Genomic DNA, 27888 nt, shown 5'->3' on the forward strand with positions numbered 1-27888 from the left:
CTTTTATGTTTATTTAGACACCCCCAAGGATATTAATTTAGCAGCATTATGTCACATTTATAAACATTAGTCCATGTGACCCAAACACTGAGTCACACTGTGTTTATAAATGAACCACACATTAATACTCCATTACTACCTATGTTTGCTTAGCAGTGTAACAGGGTAGATAAAACCTTTTGTCAGGGATGGGGAGCATCTACTCTACATTAGCTGGTGTTTTCCACATCTTTATTGCACCATTTCTTCTTTCCATTCTTTTCTTATATCAAGTCAAAAATGATTTCTTCTTTACATGTAAGAAACCCCAGTATGAGATGGACAGAGGAAAATTTCTCATCATGGAAGAATGACGAGAAATAAACATGATATCATTGCTTTGCTGATGGTTAGTCAGTCAAACTGGGACATTCTTTCTTCGTCAAGAGAGTGTAGTGAACTAATCCAGACAACACAGATCTCTCTTGCTTACATGTATCTCTCATCCTCCAAAAAATATACTAATTTTGTCCATTGGGTAAAATGTATCTAAGTTTAAATGTTCTGCTACCCTGCTACTCATAATACCATTCATTTTTGGAGGGAAGGGTTTTTGTTCAGTGCTTTTGTTCAGTGCTTTGCTGTAAAAAAAAGTTCCCTCGTAATTTGGGGGGAGAAATTTTAGTCATTTGTCCTATGGACCCTGAAGACTCAAGCACCAACATGAACCTCCTTGAAGTGAAACTTCTCAGGTTGAGGTATACTGTCTGATATTTTGTTGGGCTCAGAAAATGGCGTTGACATGCTGATCATTCAGTGATCATTGGTTGGAGATCCAGATGGAATTTAACTCCTTACACATATGGCTGCATATTCTGTAGGTGCCTCTTTCACATTCCTTGGTTGTCTTGGGTTTATTCCAATGACAGAATGGTTCAGGGAGGCATAAACAATGCTCTGTTTGTTTTCCTCCTGACATGGGTTAGAATAAACTTCAGACTCTTCCTGGACCCTGAACCAGGGCTCATTATCATTAGTACTAGTCTCTGATGGCAGGGTTTGGGGATTTTGCCTGGTTCCCACTTCAGTTTGCTCACTCCTAAAGGGCTGGGGAATATCAACCTATAAGAAAAAAAAAAAAAAAAAAGATTGTTTTAACTACTGCCTAAGGATGTGATAGTGCATACAATCAGCAAACTATGAGTATATGCTACATTGAGTCAATATACCAACAGAAATAATTTACTCTTCCTCACTTTTGCTGCTGACACTTACATCTTTAGCAGATTCTTACTTGTTGAAAGATGAAAGGCTTAGGACCACTATGTTCCTCCTAAATAGTTATTTTGTGCCTTTTTTATTAGTCACTTTTGAAGTCACAGAACACTTCTAGCTATACAAGAACATTACCTGGTAAAAATGAAGATGTCATTTTAATGCTAAGAGTTGCTCTTTCAATTTTTAAATACCAGTTTTGTCAGTCAATTTATATTCTTGATGTTTGGCCTAACTCCTTGAAGGTGTCAGGTCCACAGTCTTTGACAGTCTACCCGCCTTATCAGGTCCTTTGTTGTTTTCATTTTGTACAGGAAAGAGTACCTCTCCTACCCCTCCTTGTCAGAATTCTACCACAGGTGCATGTCAGGCCCTATCCCAAGAAGCTAAGCATTAGCTGCCGAGTATCCTGCTTCCCTCTGATGAGGTGGCTGCCTAGAAAATAACACTAAGGCTGAATGATTGAATGAAGCAAGAATCACTTTACCCTTCCCAGTCTCTTAGCTTAGCTGGAAAGTGTCCCAGCCTTCACTCTAAGGAACCTAGTGAAGACTCCAGAGAAGCACTGAAGAAGAAAACTGTCAGAACCTAATAAATAGCCATAAATCCTCAATATATCAACAAGATCCCTGTTGTGCTTTTATAATGTATATGTCTGTCAACTCAAATACCTGGCTTCCTTTCCAAAAGATGGTTGGTTTCCATGGAAAACTTAATTAAAAATGATTGAAGTTAAAGAAAACATGGTGCTCCGTGGCTTGCTGTACCCTGTGGCATCTCAGCAAAGTGGGTAGATGCCACGAGCTGGGGCGCCATACTGTGGTCGATAGAGATGACAAACACCAAGGCAACTATCCTACCCTATACGTGTATGGCATTTTACAGTTTACAAAGCGCTTTTAGTATTCAAGTACATTTACCCTCTAGGGATCATTGTGAAATAAGACGAGAACCTTGGCTTTTATATGTACCTGCCATGTTTTAAGCAGTTCCTTTCTCTCCTTGATTTCTATTCCACTGGTTCCAAATCCAAGTCCCTTCCTAAGAAAGTTTTAGTCTCAAAGATCTAATATGACACCACTTTATTTTCTTAAATGTTGGACAGCTCAAATGACACAAAGCTCTGAATTCCTATGAAAGACACAAACATCTTAATACAAAATTCCCAAATAATAACACACACACACACAATCCCTCTTGAATTCTACTTCAGATCATAAATAATTTGTCCAGCCTACACAGGAAGAAATATGACTACATTTTAACCAACCTGGGCTTAACTTAAATAAGAAACTATTTAGATTATCATTGTAAACTGTTTCATAGATCTCACTCCTCAGTGTAACAGAATGTGGTTCATTGGTATTCACTATGGGAAGAAAGAAAACAACATTTAAGTACATTTTCCTACGTGAAGAAACAAAACCTTAGCACCCAACACAATGTTGTTTACTGCCACTTACGAAAAACTTAGTATGAGTTTACAAAGTTGAATGCATTTGGCTTGATTTAAAAGTGGGCAACCTGGTGGGGGATGCTAAGTGTCATTTAGTATTATAGGTAAAATTTTGGCTATATCTGCCTTTGGGATTTCTGGAACTTTTGAGAGGTTTACTACATCTTTATCTCTACCCTTCCACCCTGAAACATGCATATACACACACAAGTTCCTTTGTAGTACCTCATTTGTGACTATTTGCTTTTAACTAAAGAACTTCATAAAATGTTTTCAGAAATGTATTGCCTCATCTTGTATTTTATTTTATTTTTTTGAGTTCCAATATTTACACAACACTGAACCCAAAAGAAAAACCCAAGTTTCTATTTCAAGAACTTGTAGGAAAATTTGGCCCTGCCTCCAGAGTGCCCTAGGCTTTGTCTGGAGGTCTCTTCCTTGATGAGCCCACACACATTATGGAAGACTTTTGCATAAGTAGTAACTTTTCCAGTGGGCCTTCTATATCTGCTGGTGATCTAGGAAGAAATCACACAGTATTTTATGAGATAATTTATGGTTCATTCTTTCATTAACTCTCAACTCCCTTCCAGAAAGACTTTAAGGTATTTTTTGTGAGAATAAATGAATAGCCTGAAGTTACATAACAGGGCAAGAGCAGAGTCAAGTTATATAATCCAGTCTCTGACTTTCCTACTTCAGGTCTACACTGCCACTCATGCCCTTCCAAAGGCCACTTATTTTAAGTCTTGTTAATCCTGAAGAATCTTTGCCGCAGTTGGAGGTAAATGTACAATAAACACTTCTTTTTTTTTTTTTTTAAACAAGTCGATACATAGAGAGAACATTTAGACAGTTCCTGACATAGGGTGAGTGCTACATAGCCTTACCAAATTTAAAATAATATATTAAGATGAACATGGTTAGCAGACTGCATTTGCTTTAACAGATACATAGGACATACCAGGTTAACTTCCCTTCTTGCTGTATCAGAAGGCTTCTTTTGTTCTGCTGAAATTCAGAAAGAAAAATGAGAAAACAAGAAGAGAAAAGAACAACACAAAATTCCCTGTAAGTTGAGGTTGTGGGAAGAATATGGGTTCTGGAATCTGATTGGCTGGTTGAAATTCAGTGTCTAGGGCAGAGGTAGGCTGCCTCCCCACCCATGTCATGAACTTGCATGCCAGTGGCAGTGTTACTACTAGTTTTGGCTTGTTTATTTGCTGGCAGGTACACCTCAATTTGTGAGCATTCACGCTGCTCACTTTTTTCACTGGTTCTTTACTTCTTACTCCAGAGAGCCCTCTGGCATATCCAAGAGGAAGGGGCAGGATCAAGTACCTCACTTTAAACACTCTGGAAATCCTTGTTCTGTGGATATCCGGTACTCGATGTCAGACACACTGCTGTCCTCTCACCTACAGAGGCCAGGATCTCCTATGGCCCAGTTCACTCCAGATGTGGTAGGTCAAAGGATTTATCCCTGCCTCTTTTTCTAAAATTTTCTGAAGCAGCCTTAAGAAAGATGGTAAAAGCTGGGGAGGGACCATGGAAAGAACCTTGGAGTTACAGATGTGAAGTTGGGGTTACAGAGGATTCCCTCAGTATTCTGAGAAGGTTCTGGGCTCCGGAAGTCCTTACCACAAAAGACCAGAAGGTTTTTTTTTTTTTGCCCAGACAAAGCTTTCTCTGTGGCAGAAATAAGGGATGCTCTGTCTAGCTTCATTTCTATAGCTACACTGTGGCTGCCAGTGTGGCAAATGGTGGGAGGAGATGGCAGAGGGGTAATGGTAAAGACAGAGAGAGAGAGCTGGGGTGTTTCAGATTAGAGTTACATCAGAATTCTCCACACATCTCTCTCTTATGTGATTGACTGTCTGATCATGACTCTGAAGGAATTCTTAGAAAAGTAGGAAGGAATTGCTTCTAAGATGTCACATCTCTCCCATCCTATCCAAACCCAGATTTTTCAAATGCTTTATTTTTGGGTGACAGTTTAGTTCAGGCATGTGTCTTTGATGGCATCAGAAAGTGCAGACATATGAGTTTCCTTTGGGGCTATTTAATCTTCATTTAGACAAGGGTGTGTGTGATTGTCATGATGTGGTGTGGCTGTGAAAAAGAGAATGAAACTAATTCAAATCAGACATGTTGACCTGAGAGATTATTTCAACTTCCCTTTCGATACCTTTAAAGTTCAGAAGAGCAGCTTGTCACATAAACTTCAGATTGACACAAATAGAATGGGTAAGTCCCAGCAATGTGCCCTCCTTATCACAATCCCTGCCTGGAGCACCGTGCTGTTGTGACTGTGCCTCACCATGACTGGACGGGACCTGAATTAATCCAAGTGTCTTTTTGGTGGAAGGATGAATTGTCCCCGAGGAAATTGGGAAAGAAAACAATATTGGGAAAGAAAACAACAGGAACCAACTAAAAATTAATCAGCTCTAATAACTGAACCCCAAATGTGTGGCACATAGCAGCAGATGGAAGATGGAACCCACCTTGGTGCCTTCGAAGGCAGCAGAATAGGTAGAAACAGGTAATAAGCAGAAGCAATGCTCCCAAAGGAAGCAGACTATAAAGCATCCATTGCCTTTCATCTGTCACTTCTGCAGAGGGTGGTCCTGAGGCACTGGTTGTATCTGAAATGTGAGTCGATGCTAAAGACAGTTAGGAAATTGGAGATGTAATAGGATCAGTAACACCTTCTGCACCATTACAACTTAAATGAAGGAGATTTCCAGCTGATGTTTCTCTTTCTCTTCTGGAAGCCTTCCCCAAGAACCCTGTGCCTCAATGTTCTCACCCACCTCTTGCTTTGTTGATGAGCTTATGTGGTGGTTCTGGGTTATAATTCAACTTTTGTAAGAATTTTTTATTCTTCTAGGGTTAATCCCCTCTAAAACAATACCCATTAACAGCTCTCAGCGAGTACTTCACCAAGCTCTTTCCTTGACATTGTCTTACCTAACTTCCACATTCAGCCCTGAAGGAAAGTAAGGAAGCCATTATTTTTATTGTTTTATTGTTCCAAGACTTGCCCAAGGTCAGATAGCTAGTGAGTTGGGACTCAAGCCAACATGTTTTTCATACTAAATTCCAATTCCTTTGACACAAAGGCTTTTTGTTGTCTCATAACTGTTTGGGATGTCCAAATAGTAAGTACTTTCCTTATCTCAAGATACCTTTGTTATCACCAAATATGCTTTGTTGGTCCTATAGCCAGTGCTCATTGCTATGACCAATGTTGACATGCATTAAGTTTCTGTTTGACCGAGGTAGATTGATTGCAACTCACTGACGAGTCATGAAACAATTTAATAGATCACAAACTACCTTAGAAACATGAATTGCGGCAGAATAGAAAAATATCAGAAGGCATCACACACATCATTAATGTTGTATATATGTTAAATTTTTTATGCGGGAAATTTTTATTTCTAAATATATTAACATCATTATCTGCTTGCTTCTGCATGCGCTTGGTTTGAGGTAAAGGTGGACAGGAGATAGAGGCTGCGCAAATAGTGATTAGGTAATTCAGACTGGTAACAAATGCCGCTGTTTATGCTGCAGCTGCTGCTTGGGTTGGGACAGCAGCCAAGTCATTACCAATGATGACAGACACAGCTGTCTGGGGGAAGGGTGTAGATAGAAAGAGGGAGGAAACTTCCCACATAGATAACTAATACAAACAGATCCATTCAGTTAGACGAATCCAACTTATTATTTCTCCGACCACCTAATAATCTAATTTCCTTAATTTTATTGGACTAGTTTGATACTTACTTATCAGAGGGTATTCGGAATTATTTCTAGTCCATTCTGAAATAGAAAATCAAGATAAAGAAGTGAAATTGGTTGTAAAAACAACACTCAGTTGTGTCCAAAATCAGAACTAATCTCTGAGAGGACTCCTGCATTTGCACTAACAGAATCCAGGAACTCCGCTTAAAGGAATTTTCACAATTTGCAAATCAGCACCTCAAGATCATGGACACAAAATAAGTCTCTGGGTTTATTTTGAGGCTTAAAGTAAGACTGTAAATCCAACACAAACTTTGTCTGTCTGCTTTGATTCCTTCTTCCCCATTAAGTAGAAGGATAGAATACAGCCTGTAAGACAGCTTCCAGCTTAGAAAAACAAGATGTTCATTCAGCCGGTGCTCCAAATGAGTGTGGAGACCCACAAGGAAAGGTTGCTTATGATGACATTCTGACTATCATTCTGAAACAGATGGTGCCTCCCAATTCCTGCCCACTCATACCACCCCCACTTCTCTGCTGAGAAGATGACGACCTGCCCTTGTGAAGTTCCTAATCAGGGATTGACCAAGGGCACATTGGGGAGGATGGAGTTACAGGTCAATGTATATTCTAGTGACTGTTTCCCAGCTCTGTCAACTTTTCTCTTGGAGCTTTGATTTGCAAAGCATTTTACTTCATTCTGGGAGAATACTGCTTTCCCAATAGCATCCAAGCCCTGACTGAGCCACAGCCCTGTTTGTACATGAACCAATTCTTTTTTTCTTTTCTTTTTCTTTCCCATGGGCCAATTTTTAACTTGAACATAAAAAGAAAAAGAGAGTCAGATACAAAAACAAGAAAATTCCCAATAGCCCCTAAAAAAGATATCTCAAGGAGAGAAAATGAAATTTTTTTATCATGCCTCCACATTATTTTTATGAAAAGCATCATCCTTAAACATAATTTCAGAGTATATTTTTCTCTGTCAGTACTCAATTCACTGAATATTCCCAGGTACAGAAGGAAAAGGAATTTTTCTTTGACTCTTTCCTTCATCACTTCATGAAAGGAAAATACATACCCAGTTCAAAGCTAATTCTGAAATAATTCATTTGGCTTTTGTGAAGGAAGCAAGGATGACCCCAAAAAATATGACACAGTTTCTGCTTCCCAGGACCTTTTAATTCTTCATGGGATAAAAAACATTTCCACACATTAAACTACAGTACAAGGACATGCCTGGTAAATGAGAAGCACAGAGCTTAAATGGCATGAAATATGCTAGAAAATAGAAATTGCTTCTCCTAGGATGAACCCTGGAAGGCTTCATTAAGAAGTGGGAAATGAGTTGGGCTTGGCAGGAAGGGCAGAATTGTGGTAAGTGGAAGCAGATGAATGGGTACCCTGTGAATGGTGAGAAGAGCATGGTGAAGCCATGCGATGGTAGGTAGGGCTGTTGGGCTGGAGCAGAGACTCAAAGTGGAGTCCAGAAGCAATCCAGAAAGGCAGGTGGGGATGGACTGTGGTAGGGCTTGAATGCTGGGAGCCAAATTTGAAAGCACTAAGGATGCTCTGCCAAAGACTCGATAGAGGAGTGGCATGATGGAAGAAATTCATTATGCAAATTAAGTGTATTGGGAAGATATTTGGCTGAAATGGACCAAAATAGGAAGCACTAAAGACACGGACTCCATACGGCTGATTGAAATATTTGTGAGGAAGATAATGAAGGTTAGAGATACACATGAAGCTATAGGAGGGAGGCAGTCCCAGACAGAAGGTTGCTGACAGAGAAGAGTAGATGGCCAAAATGAAGTCCTGGGGAATTCCCTTGGTCAGGAGCATTAATTCACAAAGTGATAAGAAAGGTAGGAGTGTATGAAATTAGGGCAACAGAAATCTCCAAAGGGAAACTTAAAAGGCCCTTCCTGTCTCCTACGTAGTTTTCTCTCTCACCACTTCATCTTTATCTCTCATCTCCAGTGTGATCCTAACAAGTACATCCTCCCAGGACAATGGGATCGACGGAGAAGTTGCCTCTTTTGCTTTTCTTCTCTTCAGCCCCCTCCTCCTCAAGGGAGAGAGACCATTGATCCTAATTTTAGCCCCAACTTGATTCCTAGAACATGGGACCTTTATGCACTTTACAAACTGTGCAACCATTTGTAGTGGCTGTGGAATGACCCCAATATGGGACAGAAGAGACACAATAATACCCCTGGGATGCTTCCATGTCAGAAGTCGTTATTGGCTTGCCCCCGACACTGGTTAAATTCCTCCCTCTTGTTTGGAAGGGGATTGATTTCTATGAAGGAAAAGAGAATTACACAATAAGGCACCTTTTACAAAGAATGTGAACTCGATGCCATTTCATTTAATTTTATTATATATTATATTAACATACATCATATAAATAATCTAATAGCATTCAATTATTGTGTATTTTGTCATATAATTAATATCCTGGTAGTAATGTTTTGTAAGCTTGGCTTATTTTTATCACTTATTTTGCCAGTTAAAAAATTAGTACTTCTTTAAAAATTCAATATCTCATTATGTGAATTAATAGTGAAATTTTCTCCAGAAAGCATTCTTTCCATAATCTTTAGTATAAGCTTCTCCTGATTGTTAAAGGCAATTGTTTCACTTTGCACAGATTATGTCATTTAATTCATCCAGGAATTATGAAAAAAGATTTATTGAACACCTACCATGTGTTATACGCTATGCCTTCTATTTGTAGAGAAGCAAAAATGTTTAAGACACAGCTTCCATTCCAAAGAGGTTTATAAGCCAGTGCATGGATAGTGGCTGGCAATTAGCATTGCTTTTGACCCACATTTGCAAAAGCAGAGTCTCTAACTCTGCCACGAATCCCTTCTACACTTTACTGTGCATTCTCTTACTAGGCTACTTTCAGAAGTCTTAAAGTAATGTATAGGATTTTAAAGAGATTTAAATGGATTCCTTCATTGGGCTGCTTTAAGGGAGTTAAAAGACTGACTCCAAAGTGTGCATATAAAATAATAAATTAAATTTTTAAAAACACAGTGTATGCATTCAAGTGAATGGTGTCCACTGAAGAAGTAACTGCCTAAATCTGCATGTAGATTCCAGTGCACAAAAGCTCTTTGAAATTTCTTTTTTTGCAATAATCTTCAAGGTCAGTTTATGGGCCACAAAACAAGCTCCATTTCATTTCTTGTTGTGATAAGCACTAGATGTTATCTGTGTTACACCAGGTGTAAGTGATAAATCACTAAATTCTATTCCTGAAACTAATACTACACTATATGGTAACTAACTTGAATTTAAATAAAACATTGGAAGGAAAAAGAAGTCAATTGGCCAAAGATGTATGTATTTATTCTGGACTCTTAATTCTCTCCTATTGATCTGTATATTCATCTTATGCCAGTACTACACTATTTCGATTATTGTAGTTTTGTAGCAAATTTTTAAACGAAGGAGTGTGAGTCCTCCAACTTTGGTCTTCTTTTGCAAGGTTTTTGTTTTGGCTATTTGGGTCATTGCAACTGTATGTGAATTTTAGGGTCAGTTTTTTCATCAATGCAAAAAAAAAAAAAAAGTGTTGGGATTTTGGTGGGAATTATATTGAACCTGTAGATAATTCTGGGAAATATTGCTACCTTAACAATTTTAAGTCTTCCAATGTGAATGGCATGTATTTTTCCATTTATTTACATCTTTAACTTCTTTCAGCCATGTTTTGTTCAGTGTATAAGTGTTAAGCCTCCCAGGTAAATTTATTTTTTTCTTTTTGAGACTACTATAAATAGAATTTTTTTTTAATTTCCTTTCAGATTGTTCATTGCTAGTGTTTAGAGATACCACCGATTTTTTTTAGCTGATCATACAACCTCGTTGAATTCAACTATTAACTCCAGTATCTTTTGTGGATTTTAAAGGATTTTCTATATATAAAATCATGTCATCTGTGAATAGTGATAGTTTCATTTCTTCCTTTCCAATTTGGATGCCTTTTATTTCTTTTTTCTTGCCTAAGTGTTCTAGCTAGTACTTCTAGTTCAGTGTTCAATAGAAGTGGCAAAAGCAGACAGCCTCCCCTTCTTCCTGTTCTTTTCTTTTTAAAGATTTTATTTATTTATTTGACAGAGATCACAAGTAGGCAGAGAGGCAGGCAGAGAGAGAGAGAGAGGGAAGAAGGCTCCCTGCTGAGCAGAGAGCCCGATGTGGGGCTCAATCCCAGAACCCTGATATCATGACCTGAGCCGAAGGCAGAGGCTTTAACCCACTGAGCCACCCAAGCGCCCCCTCTTTTAAGATTTTTTTTCTTTATTTATTAGAGATAGAGAGAGAGAGAGCAAGGATGAGCAGAGGAAGGGGCAGAGGGAGAGGGAGAAGCAGGCTTCTTGCTGTACAGGGAGCCCAATGTGGGGCTGGATGTGGGGCTGGATGTGGGGCTCAATCCCAGGACCCTGGGACCCATGACCAGATCCAAAGGCAGACATTGAATCAACTGAGCCACCCAGGCATCCCTCTTCTTCCTGTTCTGAGAGGAAAAGCTTTCAGTCTTTTACCATGGAGTATGATGTGGAATTTTCATAAATTAAACATATTCATTTATTTTCCTCTACTCTTCTCTGTTTGCTTTCCATGTTTTATTCAGTTTGGTTTTGCCCAACTTAACCTCAACCCATTCTTCCAATTTTTGAACCTATTGAGGGCCTCTGAGAGAGACTGGGGACGGAGCTAAAGCTATGAACATCCTCAAAACTCATCAGGGAGTCAGGATTATTTGTGTGCAGTTTTTTTCTCTGTGCAAACTATGAATTATTAACAAATGTATAATTGTCTGAGCACCACAAATATAACTTCAAAGATTTATTATCAATAAAGGGACTGGTAAGTGGAAGAAAAAATAAAAGGAAAAGAGGACAAAGGATAGAGAGCTGTCTACTACAATTGGTATTCACTTGATAATTTTTTCCATATTTCAGTGACCTACTTTGGATTTATCAAATAAATGGTATACCCCCTAAAGGCAAGAACAATAACTTTTATTATATTTTTTCTCTATTTGTCTCTTCCTCACCCCAAAATTACGCACACACTTGCTCACACAGAGGACAATCTGAGGAGTGTGGCAACTTTCCGATTTACATGACTTCAGTTACTAACATAAATGCTTCAGAATCTGGGTCCTCCTTTTCCTTAAAACATGATAAAAAACATAAGATGGTCTTTTTTTTTTTTTTTAATGAGATAGTCTTGATGTGTAGAACCTACCTGTCACATTAACGGTAATTGAATGACTTTCAACAAGTCCAGATGAAAAATTCGCAGAACAGCGGTATGACCCGGTATCATCAGGCAGCACGTGATTAAAATGCAGAATAAAAACTGAAATATTATTCTCCTTTTCGTTCCAACTTGTGTATCTATGATGTTTATACCTAAGAGATAAACAGCTTTTTCCTTCGAGTTTGCACCAGATCACGTCAGGTCTGTTAGTACAGTATTTCACAGGGCATTTCAGATCAAATGATTTCCCTGCTGGGACAGTGTATATGGAATGTCTCTTTACATACAGTTGTTCTTTACATGATTTTTCACCTGAAAGATGAAAACAAAATTAAAATCAAATATGCTCTAGAAAGACCAGATATCTGGCACTCAACAGTTTCTGCCAAAGATTTTATAATTTTATAATTTTCCCAAATAACATTTTTCTTTTTTTTTTAAAGACTATATTTATTTATTTGACAGAGAGATTGAGAGAAAGAGAGAACAGGGGGAGAGGCAGAGGGAGAGGGAGAAGCAGACTCCCACCAAGCAGGGTTCCCGATGTGGAGCTTGATCTCAGGACCCTGGGATCATGACCTAAGCTGAAGGCAGACACTTAACCAACTGAGCCATCCAAGTGCCCCCACCCCCCGCCCATAACATTTTTCAATGTATTAACCCTTACTGGCAGAGTGTGTGGTACATAGTAGGCACATAATAAGTATTTGATGAAAAAAAAAATTTCCTCAATTGTTAATCTCCTCAATTACCAAAACATTACTAATATTTTTAATTTTATAAAATGTTATTTTATTTTATTATTTTGTAGCTATTCCAATGGTAGCAAATAATAATAACAATTTCGGGTCAATAATTTACTATATTCCGGAGGCTGTTCAAAACACATTAAATAGGGACGGTTGGGTGGCTTAGTCGGTTACGTGTCTGCCTTCAGCCTGGGTCATGATCCTGGGATCCTGGGATCCAGCTCCACTTCGGGCTCCTTGCTTAGCAGGGAGCCTGCTTCTCCCTCTCTGCCTCCTCCATACTATCTCTCTCACTATCTCTCTTTCTCAAATAAATAAATAAAATCTTTAAAAAACCCCACTAAATATTTTGACTCATTTAATCTTTACAACAAAAAAATACATTATTATGACACCTATTTTACAGAGGTAGTAAAACATTTGCCTAAAGTTATATGCTAATAATTAGGGGAATCAAGACTCAAATTCATACTAGGGTCCATTACTCTCTAATTCATTACCCATTTCTCTGTTATTGTTTCTTGAGAAGTAATAACATTTTCTATTACTAGCTCTGATATATTCCAATAAGTGGGAGAGAGGAACTTTTGCAGACAACTATTTCCCTATTATCCTTGGTATAATAAATTTTTATTACTTGTTTTTCAGAGGCTTTAGTGCTGCCCTGCAAATTATTTCCATGACTTTTTCTATGTATGACACATGCAACTCAAGATCATTATTGAAAGATAGGATGTTCTGATGTAATATAAATGTTTTGTCTTCCAAAGGGGGGGAAGGAACAGTGATGCACCTCTTTTGGAAGTTCTGCCTTTTGGCCTAACATACAGGAAGTTGCCTCCCTTTGTTTTGGTGGGGAGAGCTTTTCCCTGGAAACAGATTTTCTGTTATCTTCTATAAACCTTCTGTTAGTAATTGTCAGTTGCATATAAATCTGCAGCCAAGAAAAAAGAACTTTTAAAATTGTCTATTACTACTGAATAAGTTCTGCAACCCTTTACTTACTATGAAAGTATTTACCTGGAAACATCAACATCTAGGATGTAACTGAGAACCAAGATACATGAGGAAGTATTCCCTAAACAAACAAAATAGATATCGCAAGAACCCAAACTCATCTCACTTTAAACATAATCCTTATAATTCCCTTATCATTTCCTAATTAGGTTAGAGGGCATAATTGTGTTATATAATACAGAATAGTAACTATACTCATAACGAGAAGACTGAATCAACAGCAAAACTTATTATATATATTCAGCTTAATATATTCATTTCATATATATTCAGCCTAATATATTCAGTTTTTGAAACAAAGAAGAGTTCAGCCCATTTTTAAAAAAATTTCATCAAAAATGGTCACATCAAAAAACATTTTGTCCTCTGAAGAGGCAAACTTCAGTTACTTAGAATGTATATTTATGTGGAAGTATTCACTCTTGGATAATGGTTGGATTATATTGTCCCTTTGGAGACTCATGCACATGAGCAAGAATAAACGGCACCAACTTATGACAACCACTCAATTTTTTTGTGTCAGTTACATTATGAGTGTATATAAATCATAGAATATTCTACTACTGATCCCTGTGCTGGGAAAACAAAATAACTACAATCAGCCAGAATCCTTTTAGTTAAGAACGCGATAGTGGTTCATACCTTTTTATTTTTCCATTAGAGCTAAGTCTTGAGAGTGTTTTCTCTTTAAGTTCCTTTCCCTACATCCTTATGGGCTTTTTTTTTTCTTGGCTCTCTTTCCCCATTTTGAACTACCCTCTCAGCAATATATCCAATATATCCCCTTCGTTAATTTCTTTCACTCATCTCCAGGGGTCCTTCTGGACAGAAGTACTGTCTCCCATCAGCATAACTGAAAGCATAGCTTAAACTAGTGTTTAAGGACAAAGCAGGCTAAGGGCAACTCGGACGTTGAGGTGGAGGACAGCCTTTGGCCCTGCCTTGCACATATTGCTCAACTTAGCTGGATGTTCCACTTTGTTTCTACACCCTTGCCAGCATAAATATTCTCATTTTTAGCAATTTCCTAACCTCCAAAAAAACCTCCCAGTATAATTTCTGCTTGTATCTCCTCAATCTCTGTTGAGTTTCCAGGAACCAGATTGAGAACTGTGGAGAACTTTCAGAAATTTGGGAATATTCATCTATTTATAAATGCATTGAAACCTCAAACAAGATCGCTTTAAGGCTTACTAAGACTTACTAATTCAGTTGCTTCCAAAAATTCAAAATAAAAATGAAAGCAAACTAAAAGCCAAGTTATAAGGATGAAGTTTTCAAAAACTTGAAGAGAAAGGGTAAGATAATTTACCAACAGAAAGTGCCTAAGAATATAACACCTGGATGTGGTTAGACTTGCAACAAGAAAGTGAAGAAGCCAGAGGCACAAAAGCCAAGTGAAACTCACATTTCCAGAACTCCCTTCTTCCTCCCCCTGAAGTTAATGGACTACCTCAGCCTCCTAACTTCCCTTCCCTAACTTCCCTTTCCATGTACCTGGATCTGGGTAAGTCAGTCAGAGTTGTTTTGTTTTTTTTTTTTTTTTTCCTTTTAAGATTTCATTTATTTATTTGACAGACATACATCACAAGTAGGCAGAGAGGCAGACAGAGCGAGAGAGGAGGAAGCAGGCTCCCTGCTGAGCAGAGAGCACTGCAGGACCCTGGGATCATGACCTGAGCCGAAGGCAGAGGCTCTAACCCACAGAGCCACCCAGGCGCCCCAGTCAGTCAGAGTTTATGGAGCTTAGAACTCAGTGCCAACACTGTGGAAAACAATGAGATGTTTGTAGAAAAGGCCTTCCTGTCCTCAAGGAGCTTAGCATTTAATTGATGAGAGGAGATTAATTTACATAGGCACTTTCTCAGAATAAATTTACAATCTACCATGCTTTTTATCTTTAAATTTATCTGAGCTGAAACCAGGGCTCAAAGGGACCCTGTATGTCCTTGTATGTTAGTTGTTAGGGGGTATAGAAGTAAATAAGACAAGGTGTCTTCCTTCAAGGGGTTTGCCTTCTAATGGGAAATAAAGATGCTTAACAGATGGGAGAATGAAATAACACTATAAAGAGGTGCAGAGTTTGCTTGGGTGTGCAGAGGATTAATCTCAGCTGGGACTATTGTTACGAAGCTTAATGAACTGTAGTGAATTAGTAACCTTTTGATAATCAGAGCAGTGAAAGGGAGAGGGGAGGTATTTTAAGACTGAAGACAGGGAAGGGCAAAGGCAAAGAAGCCAGGAATCTCATGGCAGATTCAGGAAATTGATACACACTTGGATCATGGGTTGCTCACATAGTGACCTAGAGACCACAGATTGGTTCAGAATAAATGAAGCAAGCATTAGTTGGGCCGCGTTTAAACTCCGCTTACTCACCATGAGAAAATACAGAGCCTGATACTTTTGAGATATTTATAAAAGTCATGTAAATACCTAAAAACTAGAATATCCATTCAAACATAGTTGCTCAAATACTCTCAAATACTAATATATTGTGTGATGTTGAGATAGCCACACAGTCTCACTGGACCTCCATTTCTGTAAAACAGGATGAAAACAGGAAAATTCTCACTCACCATATTCCCCTACGCAAATGCATCCGCAGCTTCAGCGCCCTCACTCTGTGATGGACAGGTTAAAACCAGCTCTAGGTCTGTGTTGCCTTTCCATTTAGCCATTGGGCTGTTACCCAGTGCTAGCACAAGTGAATATCCCTTCGAGTCCCAGCCTGTGTGGCTATGTGCGTGGGGAGAGTACGGAGCAGGGGTAGGAGAGGAGGAAAGCCAGCTGACGGTCCTGACCACATCACTGACTCCCAGTGGTGTTACGAAAATGTCGCTGGGGTTCCTGCATATTCTTATCAGCAAGATGAAGATCACTGGCTGTTACATTGGCTGGTACAGGGAATTTTCTTGAATGAAGGAATGAATGGATGAATGCAGGCTTGCCAACAAGCATTAAAAACCATCAAGAGGACTCGCTCTTTGTTCGAAGAGGGTATTAACGTGTCCCATCCCCCTGAAACTCAAATGTATGTTTGTAACGCAGGAATGCTACACAGAGCTGAATGGCACAAATCTAATTCTCCATCAGACAGCCATGTTGACACTTTGCTCCTGGTCCTGAATTTTGTATGACTATTTCATGACATTCAGGAAATCAAAAGCTGTCCCCAAGGTGTTTGTCTTGTCAAAAAAGCATTTTCTGAAAAGAGGTGAGGAACACAGTTGCTTTTAGATGGAATGTATCAGCCAATGGTAGTTGCTCCTGTTGTTATTCTCAAACATTCATAGTTAATGGTGGGGAATTTTTAATGTCAAAAATAATTCAAATAGACATGCAGTAAAAGGACGAAACTTCTACCATCCTCTGGCTTTTGTATGATGAAGTATCCCTTTTTAAGTCACTAGAGGTTTTAGGAGACTTAGAGTTTTTTGCTTTGTTTCGTTTTTTCAGATTTATTTATTTGAGAGGGAGAAAGATCTTGAGCAGGGTGTGGGGCAGAGAGAGAAGCAGACTACCTGCTGAGCAGGGAGCCCGATGCAGGGCTCAATCCCGGGACTCCAGGATCATAACCTGACTGAAAACAGATGCTTAACTGACTGAGTCATCCAGGTGCCCTGGAAGACTTACATTTAAAAAAAATCTTTATGAAAGCCATGACTGTTACAGCACACATATTCCATGACCAAGGCATACCTAGCATTATATGATGCCCAGAGTGCACCATTTCTAACAACCGCCTCCTTTATATGGAAAAATGTTTTCAGAGATCATGAGTGGAAATGAACAATAAAATGGCCAGAAAAGAAATACAGACAGTGAATATTTCCTTTCATTGAACTTCATATATAAAACCATGGAGGTTAAAAAGTATTTTTAAATTATGAGAATCAAAAAAGGAAAAATGCACCAAATTGTCTATTTAATAGTTTTGTAACTATTTAAAAAGTGTGAACTTTGATCTTTTAGTTACAGTCTGATATAATAGTCTACATAAATAATTTTCCAGTAGCTAATAAAGGAATTTTATTAAAACTGAAATTCTACAAAAGATACAAGTTAGGCAATTACTAAATTGTACCACGAATGTGAAGTTTTATTTTGACTCATTCTTTAATTTTAAAACAACACTTTAAAGAGAACACATTTCAGCTGTATAAATATTATTTGATAAAACATGAAGTTTTAAACTTCAAAACTAAAGTTTATATCTGAAAACAAACTACACCGCACAGTTTGTACTGTTTCACTTTTCAATTTTAAACAAATAAATATCCAAAGTGGTTGCACAGAATGAAAGCAATGAAATGGCTCACATTCTGTTTCTTTGGCTCCAGAGTCCCTGTGGTATTGTTATTTATTTAAAATCTACTGTTGAAATGAAGGAATACATAGGGGCACAGGGATCAGAGACACAACGGCCTGGAGCAAGCTCAGGTGATGCTGGACATTATAAATTAACGTGTGAAATGAACACATGAATCTGTGTGTGTGCCCAGAGCCAATTCTGTAACTGGAAGTTCTCTGAGTTAGCTTTCGTGTAGAATACAATGTTCTTCAAGGGGGAAGTACTAAAAATGTGCTAATTGGAAACGTACATACATATCATTAAAACCCAGGAGTAACTATAGTAATTATTTAGAATTTAGACCAAAAATATTTTTGAGGGGATATTATTATTATTATATTATTACATATAATATAATAATATTATTATTATATTATCACTGATATTATTCAGAATTCCTAGTACATGGTGATAATTAAAAGTAGCTTTATTTGTTTTAAAATTCTGTAGCGATAATGTACCCCTTTCTTGCCCAGACCCAGGGGTGTGGACATCACCCTATGACTACTTAGTAATGTGACAGTTTCTAGTGCAAGGGGCATGCTCTTCAATTTTCCTTTCAGATTTTTTTTTTTTTTTTTTAATCCTGAACAAGATACAATCCCTCAGAGCTTTCAGATTCCCAAGAGGGAAAGAGCCCTCTGGCTGGGTCAGTTAGGAAATGCTCCAAAGAGGAAGCCCAAACCTACCCTGGGGCAAATCTTGTACACTTGTTTTTTTTTTTTTTTTTTAAGATTTTTTATTTATTTATTTGGCAGAGATATCAAGTAGGCAGAGTGGCAGGCAGAGAGAGAGAGAGAGAGAGAGAGGAGGAAGCAGGCAGGCTCCCTGCTGAGCAGAGAGCTGGATGTGGGGCTCGATCCCAGGACCCTGGGATCATGACCTGAGCCAAAGACAGAGGCTTTAACCCACTGAGCCACCCAGGCACCCCTCTTGTACACTTTCTATTATCACAATATGATACCATCACCTACCTATGACGTGGCCAGAACCTGGGAGCCATCTTGGTTTCTTTCCTCTTTCCTACCCCATTCTATCAGTCATCAAATTAAGTTGATTCAGCACCCAAAATGTCTTGCCAATTTGCTTCCATAAAACTGCCTTAATTTGGGTCTTATTTCATTCCATGTGGATTATTATCACAGCCCACCAACTAGTCTTTTACATTCCAAACTTGGCCTTGTTCCCCTCCCCCCACCGCATTTATTCTCCACATCACTGTCACAGTTTGCATTCTCAAAATGAAAATCTGATAGAAGGATTTTGTACCTTAAACCCTTCAGAAACTCTTCAATGCCTGCAGGAAATGTCCAGACTCCATCAAATGAAATTTAGCCCTTACTTCCTTTTGCAAACTCACTCTACCTCCATCCTCCAGCAGCCCAAGTCCATTGGACATCCCCCACTCAGTGAAGGTCCCATGCTGTTCTGTGTGACATGCAGCATTTCTTTATAATTAAATATGTGTTCATGCATCTGTCTTCCTACCAGGTCCATGACTCTCTCGATAAGATAGTACCTGTCTCTGCAGGAGGCACTGGGCGTAGTGTGAAAGGAAGAAGGCCTGAAGTAGCATGAGACTGAACCACGAGAGCTCAGGAAGAGAAAAATTTCCTGTTCATAACTCTGACTAATGCTTTCTATGCAATAAGGGAGCAGAGCAGGCACATCCGAGCTATTACAAAGGTGGCCTACAGGGCACTGAGGTGAAGCATGCATGCATCTCAACATACCCCATAGTGGTTAAGTTATAACCACTAAAGAAAAACTAGAGCTTACAAGTATACAGTATGGGAAGGTCTGATTTATGTCCACTGAGGGGTGGTATTCAAATTATTTAACAAGTGATACTCTGTGGTCATCCAGATACCTGGATCAGCCAATCAGAAAGGCATGCCGGCCACAAAAACTCCACGGGACAGTACCTTCCAGCTAAGAAGGTGCAGGTGTAAATGCCAACAGGAGCCAGGGAGGGTAGATAATTTGTGAAACCTATTTGCTCTTAAAAAAAAAAAAAAAGAGTTTTGTGATTCTGAATCCCATGCAAAGTACAATTATTTCTAATTTTTAAAGACCATGCACCTTGAATATAACTGTTATCATGAGGAAAATCCCAACTGAGATTCACTCTTGCTCCACTGAAAAATTCTTACACATGCATGGAAAGTTCAAACCGATTACATTTACTGAAAGAAATGGATGACTGTAATGAATGCAGGGGAGTCCTTGATTTGAGCTATGGCAGAGTTAAACAAAAAAGTATCAATAAATAATTTTTGAAAACCACAATGATCATGAAAGATATAATACATAAATCATTTTCTGTGGTGTGAAGCAGGATTTTATTTTCTGTCAGAAGATACTGTGATAGAAAAACACAGAAAAAACCCTCAAACTTAGATACATGGTGAGGAGGCTACAGAAGGAGGGAAGTCTTCAGACTTAGGAGGAAAACAAGTCTCCTGAGGAGTCCAGTGGTACAATTTGCCTTAATTTTGAGGGCCAGAGTGGTGGACAATGGGGGAGATCTGATGACCCCCAGGGAAGGGAAGCAAGTGCCTGTTCCCTTGCAAATTGGTATGGGTTCAGGGGTTGCCTGAGGCAGTGGGCTGAACAAAATCAAGGCCAATTCACACACAGCAACAACAGCCATGGAATCACACATCAGAGGTTCTGGAAGGTTCCTGGAGACCTCAAGGAATCACGTGCACAGCATCAGAAAGTCCATGTGGCACGCTTCTCATCATAAGCTAGCTGGCATAGACTTGGAAAATCAGAAATGTGGTGACATGAGATGAAGTTGGTGGACATACAGACACCACTATTTGAATGCATTATGTAGTGTGGATTAAGCTTACTACTTTAACTCTGTGGTAAACAAACCTACTGCATAAGTCAGATAACCCCAGAAATGCTAGGAATACCTGAGAAAATTGATATATGCACGCAAGGTTAAAACAGAGCTTCTGTTGTAAAGAGTGACCATTGGTAAGCTATGCTAAACCCAGTGCCATGATCTCAGGAGTACAATGAAAACTGAAAGCCTCAGTCCTCAGAAAAACGTATATCTGACAAACAGCATGCAGTGTAACACTGATCAAAGACGTAGACATGGATGAAGTAATTGTTCAGGTTTTTTCTTCTTCTCTGTGGATATTGTCTGATATTGGTCTTTAGAAGGGGATAGGATCTCTTCCCTGTCTGAACATACACATGTAAAGATGCACACAAGGAGAGAAAGAGGGAGAGAGAGAATGAGACTCACATTAATTTAAAGTTTCTTTAGCTAAAATGGTACTGGAAAGTATTAAAGAATTAACTTCACAACAAGAATGTACATAGTATGAATCCAAATTCATTCTCATTGCTTAAAAGGACAAGAAATGAAAAAATTGAGAGAATTTTCACAATCATTTCTATTACCATTTCCTCCTTAAAAATCTCATTATATTGGAACATGAAAACTTTAAGTTTGGTTTCATGTGGTATTTATTTAGCACATTGAAGCAATTTCTTCTAGGGCTAGGATTTCTCATTCTGTGATATGACTATTTGGGGGAAAATCTGAAGACTATCTTTTCAATATAGTTTTATTGAGCAATGTAAGACTTTAAGCCATCTCTTGGTTTTGTCTAGTTTGGGACAAGTCTTAAATTGTTTTGTCTTGAAATAGTCATTTTAGTATTTTTCAAAGCTTCATCTAACAGTCAGCAAAGCTTACAAATGTCCTGTGCCATTTCCTCTCCTTGAGATATTAAAAGACAGAACCCACAGGGAACATCGGTAGTCATCAGGTCAGACAGCACATGGGTGGCATAAGTCACATTTGGGGGATCACCTCCAGAATCACAGCTTCACATTCATTGTCGTTTGCTCATAAGCACACAACACCTCACATTATCAAGTGCTGCAGACCCCCCCCCCCCCAGATCCTCCTGATGGGAGGAAGATAGGGATGTAACTAACATTTTTGAGTTCTTATTATGTGTTTTGCTCTTAGGTACCATACATACATCATTTCATTTGATCCTTAAAATCTTATCAGGTACTTACAGTTATCCTCTTAACTTTTAAGCTGGAGAAACCAAGTATTAGAGAAGCTAAGCCACTTGCTGAAGACAACCTGCTGGTGGGAGTCCGAGCTAGGACCAGGACTTGAGCCCAGGCCCAGCTAACTCCAAAGCAAATTAGATGCCAGGGTAGTTGTGCATGTCTGAACACATAGGAAGAGTTCTTAGCATTATGCTTGGCTCGTAATAGACAATAAAAAAATACCGGGTATTATTTTTTCTTAGGATGAATTTAGGGAAGTGATGCAGTAGTTGAGCAAAGCCTGCAGGTGGCAGAGACAAAATGGCGACCAGAAATTCTGCCCCAAATGCCTCTGCTCTGAGCAGTTATTCCCAGCTGAGTCAACAATCACCAGTGATGCATAACAACTGGCGTATACATTGGGCAAACAAATACAATAGATACAGAAAAGGCAGTTTATCCCATAGAAAAATGTACTTTTATATATGAGAGATGAAATCTTACAAAATTATACTAACCAAGGGTGCCTGGGTAGCTCAGTCAGTTAAGTATCTGACTCTTGATTTTGGCTCAGGTCATGATCTAAGAGTCTTGAGATTGAGCCCTGTGTTGGGCTTTGCACTGGACATGGAGCTGCTTAAGATTCTCTTTTTCTCTCTCTGTCCTACCCCCTCAAAAAAAAAAGATAATAATAATAATAAAAATTAAAAAGTTAAAAAAAAGAATTATACCAACCAGCAAGGCCAGCCTTGGTCAAAGTGGGAAGTAAAATACCTTTGTCTTTGGATACTTTTCCAAGATTTCTTTTAGTACTTCTCCATTACATCTCTACCAAGTGACAAATGTCCCTTTATGGTTCTACCCTACTGGTCACTGACTTTGTCTGTCCAGCCAAAGGATTCACATGTATTTCATTTCTGAAGAGTTCTGCCCACCTCATCCGACAAGAATGAGTATCTAGTGGGTTGTTAGCCAATCCTACAATTCTCTCTGTGGAATAGCAAACGTTTTTGGCCAGTTTAGTGAGCTCTAAAGAACAATGACTCATATTGACAATTTAGACAACAGCTCTAGAAGACTTTGACTGTCTGCTCCTGGGAGACCCTGTGGTTCAGAAATGCTAAGCCCTCCACCCTGGTCACAGTGGCTTCTGGAAGAAGAGCAGCGCAGAAAAAGCCTACAGCATAGCTTAGAAGCCATGGCCAGCAGCATCAAAGAGAGTCTTTGTCATTGTATCAGAAATCAACAGAAGGATTTCTAAATACTGCCTTCAGTGATTATGTGGTTACTTGGGCTGCTCAGGGTCAGCATAGGTTCTGTATTGTTGTAAAGACACAGACAAAGTCCACCTCTACTTCTTTCCCAGATACTTCCTCCCCTTCTTAATGCACTCTACCACAGAGATCACACTGAGATTCACCGGAGTTTTCAAAGCCTGAGAAGATACTAAACAATATTTGTGTGAGCAGAAACTGCCAATTGTCCCCCAATATTAATTCTCCTCTTCTAAATGGTAGAAAAAAATTAAATAGGGCCACAACTATCCAGCTAGGACCTAAGTGCCCCAGCCTGCCTTATAATGGCTTCTGGACAGTGAGCTGTTTATGACATATGTGAGTTCCAGGTTGTGTTCACAAGATAAATATGGCTAACAGGAAGGAGAAAAAGAGAAGTTAGCTCTACCAGCTAAAACTGGGGTTTCCCTATGACTGACCCAGATCACCGTTCCCAACACTCTCCCGGACTCTGTTCAAAGTGCACCTCAAATTAGATAAGTTTAGATTCTGAGCATTCGAGAATGATACCCCTGCACATGCATGCACAGGCGCTTGGTAATTGTTTCCGTAGAGGTAAGCATGTAAATCAGAGGCCATGACCATGAAAGGATAGGTGGATAAGAATGAGCTTATTTTGAGGTAATGGAATGGTGACTACTAGAAAAGTGAAGCAAACTGCATATGACAGAACAGCTCACAAAGACAGTATCACTGCAGTCACATGACGACCAAAGCCTTGTTATTTCTTGGTAACTGTGGATGGTTGTAGATAATGATATCAAGAGCTCTTTATAGACAACTTTTCTCAACCCCAAATGAGAGATAGCCTCCCAATCCTCCTTGAAGGAAACTATCAAGCTAATTAAATTTTGGACTAAAAGAAAAAAAAAAAAACATTAGCTAAAGTTACACACCACTTAATGATACATCAAGTAAATCATAGGAAATCCTCAAGCTATAAAGGTTAAAATTAATGTGTTCTATGTGTTGTATAGAATTAGTTCACTTACCACAGGAACCCCATAAAATCAGTGTCATTGTTGTCCCCTATTGTTTAGATGAGGAAACAGAACCAGAAAGTTACAGTCACAGTAAGTGACAGAGATGGGACAGTAATCCAGGCATCTCGAGTAATCTGGATCTCGAGTTCCTGATCCTAACCTTTCCAAGAAACACAGTAAAAGATTGATTTAATTTGGCAACCTGACTATGAATGCCTGTGAACATTTTTCCTTCAATAATTTGAAACTTCAAAGTTGAAACTTGCAAGTAATGAAAACTAAGTAGGAACGCCCCAGCTAATCAAGATAACCAGAATTTGACTTCAACACGACATCAGAGGAAATTTTGGTAGTGGGATAGAGGAAGCAACAATTAATTAAAGAGCTTCTCAGGGTTAGGAAAATCAATTCAAGGATCTTATCAGCACACAGGTTAATCTTTTCATGCCTTAATCCAGGAAGTCCTTTAGCTGCGGAATATTTTCCTAGACATTTATGTAAAAGGTATTCCTATTTTGTGGCAGGCATTTTTGTAATAACAATACACAGGCATTTGGCAGAAGAAGGAGTTCTACCTCCAGCACACAAGGTACACATTTCAATAGGAACAAATAGCTAGAGCCATAGCAATAAACCTGATAAAGACACTGTGTTATCAAACAGGAACTTCAAAAAATGATGGGTGCAGAGCACTTTCTGCCCTGTTTCTTCTCTGACCCAAAGATATGACCAGTTCCCAGGGAAGGGACAATCTAAGTGGAATGTGGGGTATGGATCCATGGACCATACTGAACTATCACAATGAAGAAGAAACAGAACACATACAAGAGCCAAATGGAGACTCAGATCGAACTACTGTGTTCTTGATGGAGCCAAACCGTAAGTGGCCCCTGTACAAGATTAGTTTTGTTTTTGTTTTTGTTTTTTTAATCATAATAAGTAGCGGTCAGTCAAAGATTTCCTACTGCCTTCATGTCAGATCATATTTAGTGCCAAGTGGTACCCAGACACTAACTGCTGTACTCCTGCCTGCTTGAAGAACGGAATCCTTGGTTGATCCTCTACTAAACAAGTGGTCCAAAGCCTTGCAGCTGGGACCTGCTCCCTGGTGATGCATCTCCACTTACAGCCTAGTTCTTTCCAGTATAATCTGCCCATCTGTACAGGAAGGAAGGTGCTGACACCTTTATTTCTTTCATCAGGACAGAAAGAAAAATCACAGTCAGATACCAAGGGGCAGAGTTCCCTCTAATTTTTTTCTGAGAAACACAAAAAGCAACCGAGCACAATTTTATTATAAAGAAGGACCTTAAACAAGAAATTTATAGAGAACATAGCGTTTTTTTCCAACCTTATGATAGATGCAGCCTCATTCCTGGGAAGAGGCACACAGATCTCACATTGCTTTTAAGTGGAAGGAAAGAAATCCATAAAAATTAAAGAAAAAGTAAATTATAAATTAAAAAATAAAAATTTAAGAATCTGAAACTGGGCCAATGTAAAGAATTCAGTAATTTAGTAAATCACAGGAAATCCCCAAGATGAATAGGTTAAAATTAATGTGGTTTTAATGAATGGAGTCATCAGCTCTGTCTGGGAGAACAATTCTCACCAAACATTTATCTCAACATATATCTTAAATTTAATACAAATAATGCTTCAATCTACCAACTGCTTTACAGTAGACCTGGCTGGCACTTTGTCTGAGGCTTTCCATTTCATTCTCCAAATAATTTGATTCTCTATAGTTGGGGTCAAATATATTGAGCAATGTATTTTATTTATTCATTTTTTTAGCTTTAAAAGCTCAGCCATTTTAAACGATAATATTAACACTTATTTCCCATCTAACTGAATTTTGTGGGGGGGTGCTTGGTGAAAATAATATTAGCAAAAACACCATTAACACTTATCAGCTTTTATTATGTGGACTTGTTATACCTGACACTTCATCCATATTATTGTATTTATAGTCTTCACCATAGGCCCATATTTTAGGTACAATCATTATCTCTGTCTTACAAATGAGGAGACTAAGGATAAGAGAGGATAAGAAATTTGACCAAGGTCACCCAGTAAGTGGCAGAGCCAGTAAACAAGCCCAGTCCTAACCGCCCCCACTCCCCGCCACACACACACCGACATGGGGCTCAGTCCCAGAATGCTGGGATCATGACCTCAGCTGAAGGCAGACACTTAACCAACTGAACCACCCAGACATCCCAGCACTGAACAGTCTTTTCCTCCATTTCACACAGGAGAGTTCATGTGCTCTTCAAACCAGTATGAATTCTATTTAATACACGACTCCAGTTACGGCTGTGTGATTTTAGATGTCTGATGGAAAATGAAAAACCCAGCCAGCCATCTAAGCACCTCACCAACATAATACCAAATTACTCACACACATAAAGAATGTTTAGATTCCTGGGAATTTTTATTCTGCACCTGGTTGTGTGCCATCCTAGCATCATGAAGACAAGTTCCAAACCAAGCAGTTCCAGAATTTACAATGACATTCAGGAGGATTTCAGTCACCGTATTTTCTGATTTAAAACCACAGCACACAAACTGATAAGAGTATGTGTGTTTGTGGCGATAAGCAGGCAGGAGATTTGAAATCAGACCTGAGGACATCAGAAACTTCTGCTATATAGCCTTTCCAATATATGGGCCCCTGTGTCCATATACGGGAGCAAATGAACTCACTAGAAGAAAGTAATTGCTTTTTTGCCCTCATAAAATCTTTGTGGAGATGGCCACACATCATGCAGACCTCAAGCTGTTTTCTATGCCACATGACACCCAAGTAGGAACCATTCTCTTTCAGCCTAATAGGAACAATGACAGAATGCTCCTCCGATTCTTGATCTCTAAGCATTTACTTACATGGTGTTCTCCAGGCACACACCCTACCGAGGCAAAAAGGGCAACTCTGTTTGGTGACATTACTCAGTAGTAGCCACAGAGACAGGTACAACCCCGTTATCCAACACCCATCCAGCTGAACACGACAGCACTCTGCTTGCCTCTGTCTCAAAAAAGCAAGCTATTCAATCATCAGGATGGCATCCAGAGCATTTTTGCTAGAAGTTGTGATACATTTGTACCTTATTTATAACATCTGCCCAATTCTTTCCTTACCATCAGAACATTTTTTTTAAAGAAAATCAGCCAAGCCATGACTTGAAAACCATGTTCTTATTTGGTTGATGTTCTAGAATGTGCTCAGTGAGCGAATCTCACTGCATGGTTCCATCCACCATTATCCGCTTGACATAAAAGAACACATCCTACTAACACCGCAAGTGAAAACGTTCCCTCCACCCCTGGGAAATAAAACGAGAGATTATCTACGTTGGTGACTTACCGCTGATACTCCAGATGCCCAGATGTGGGATTAGGAAGAATACCGAACACAATTTCCCAATTCCAAGCATGCCAGACAATGTCTTCATTTCCTGAGCATATCAGGGACAAGAAAACTTCACAAGTAGACTTCTTTTCTGCCCTTGAATTCTTCAGGATTGGACAAGGTGACCTACCTCAGCGACATCTGTGAAGTAAGTAGAGAAGAGCAAGGAGGTGGCAGAAGACAGTAGGAAGAACCTGAATCGTTTGTGAAACAAAGTGAACAGAAGGACAATGTGATACTCTATTCTGTGGTTTTTGCTTCTTGCCAAATCGGCTGTTCACTTTCAAACACCGA

General features: G+C 39.0%; 1 protein-coding gene across 1 annotated transcript; it reads right to left on the reverse strand.

Annotated features, from left to right (window-relative positions):
• On the reverse strand, positions 1 to 27831 carry BTLA (B and T lymphocyte associated). Its single transcript, XM_080815070.1, has 6 exons — positions 27550 to 27831; positions 11735 to 12061; positions 6506 to 6541; positions 5218 to 5358; positions 3675 to 3721; positions 1 to 1101 (listed from the first exon to the last, which is right to left on the reverse strand). Exons 1-6 carry the CDS (start codon positions 27635 to 27637, stop codon positions 826 to 828), a joined length of 915 nt encoding a protein of 304 aa, XP_080671196.1. The 5' UTR covers positions 27638 to 27831; the 3' UTR covers positions 1 to 825.
• Positions 27832 to 27888: the final 57 nt, after the last annotated feature.

Source organism: Martes martes (genome assembly GCF_963455335.1).
Source record: "Martes martes genome assembly, chromosome: 1".
In the NCBI taxonomy this organism is placed as follows: domain Eukaryota; kingdom Metazoa; phylum Chordata; class Mammalia; order Carnivora; family Mustelidae; genus Martes; species Martes martes.

Coding starts and splice junctions, on each gene's coding strand:
- BTLA (XM_080815070.1), bottom strand. CDS start 27,637: ATGAAGACATTGTCTGGCATGCTTGGAATTGGGAAATTGTGTTCGGTA. Junction 3,722..5,217: donor CTGCCTTCGAAGGCACCAAG/GTGGGTTCCATC, acceptor TCTGAATTTCAG/CAGAACAAAAGAAGCCTTCT. Junction 1,102..3,674: donor CAAGAAGGGAAGTTAACCTG/GTATGTCCTATG, acceptor TTTTTCTTATAG/GTTGATATTCCCCAGCCCTT.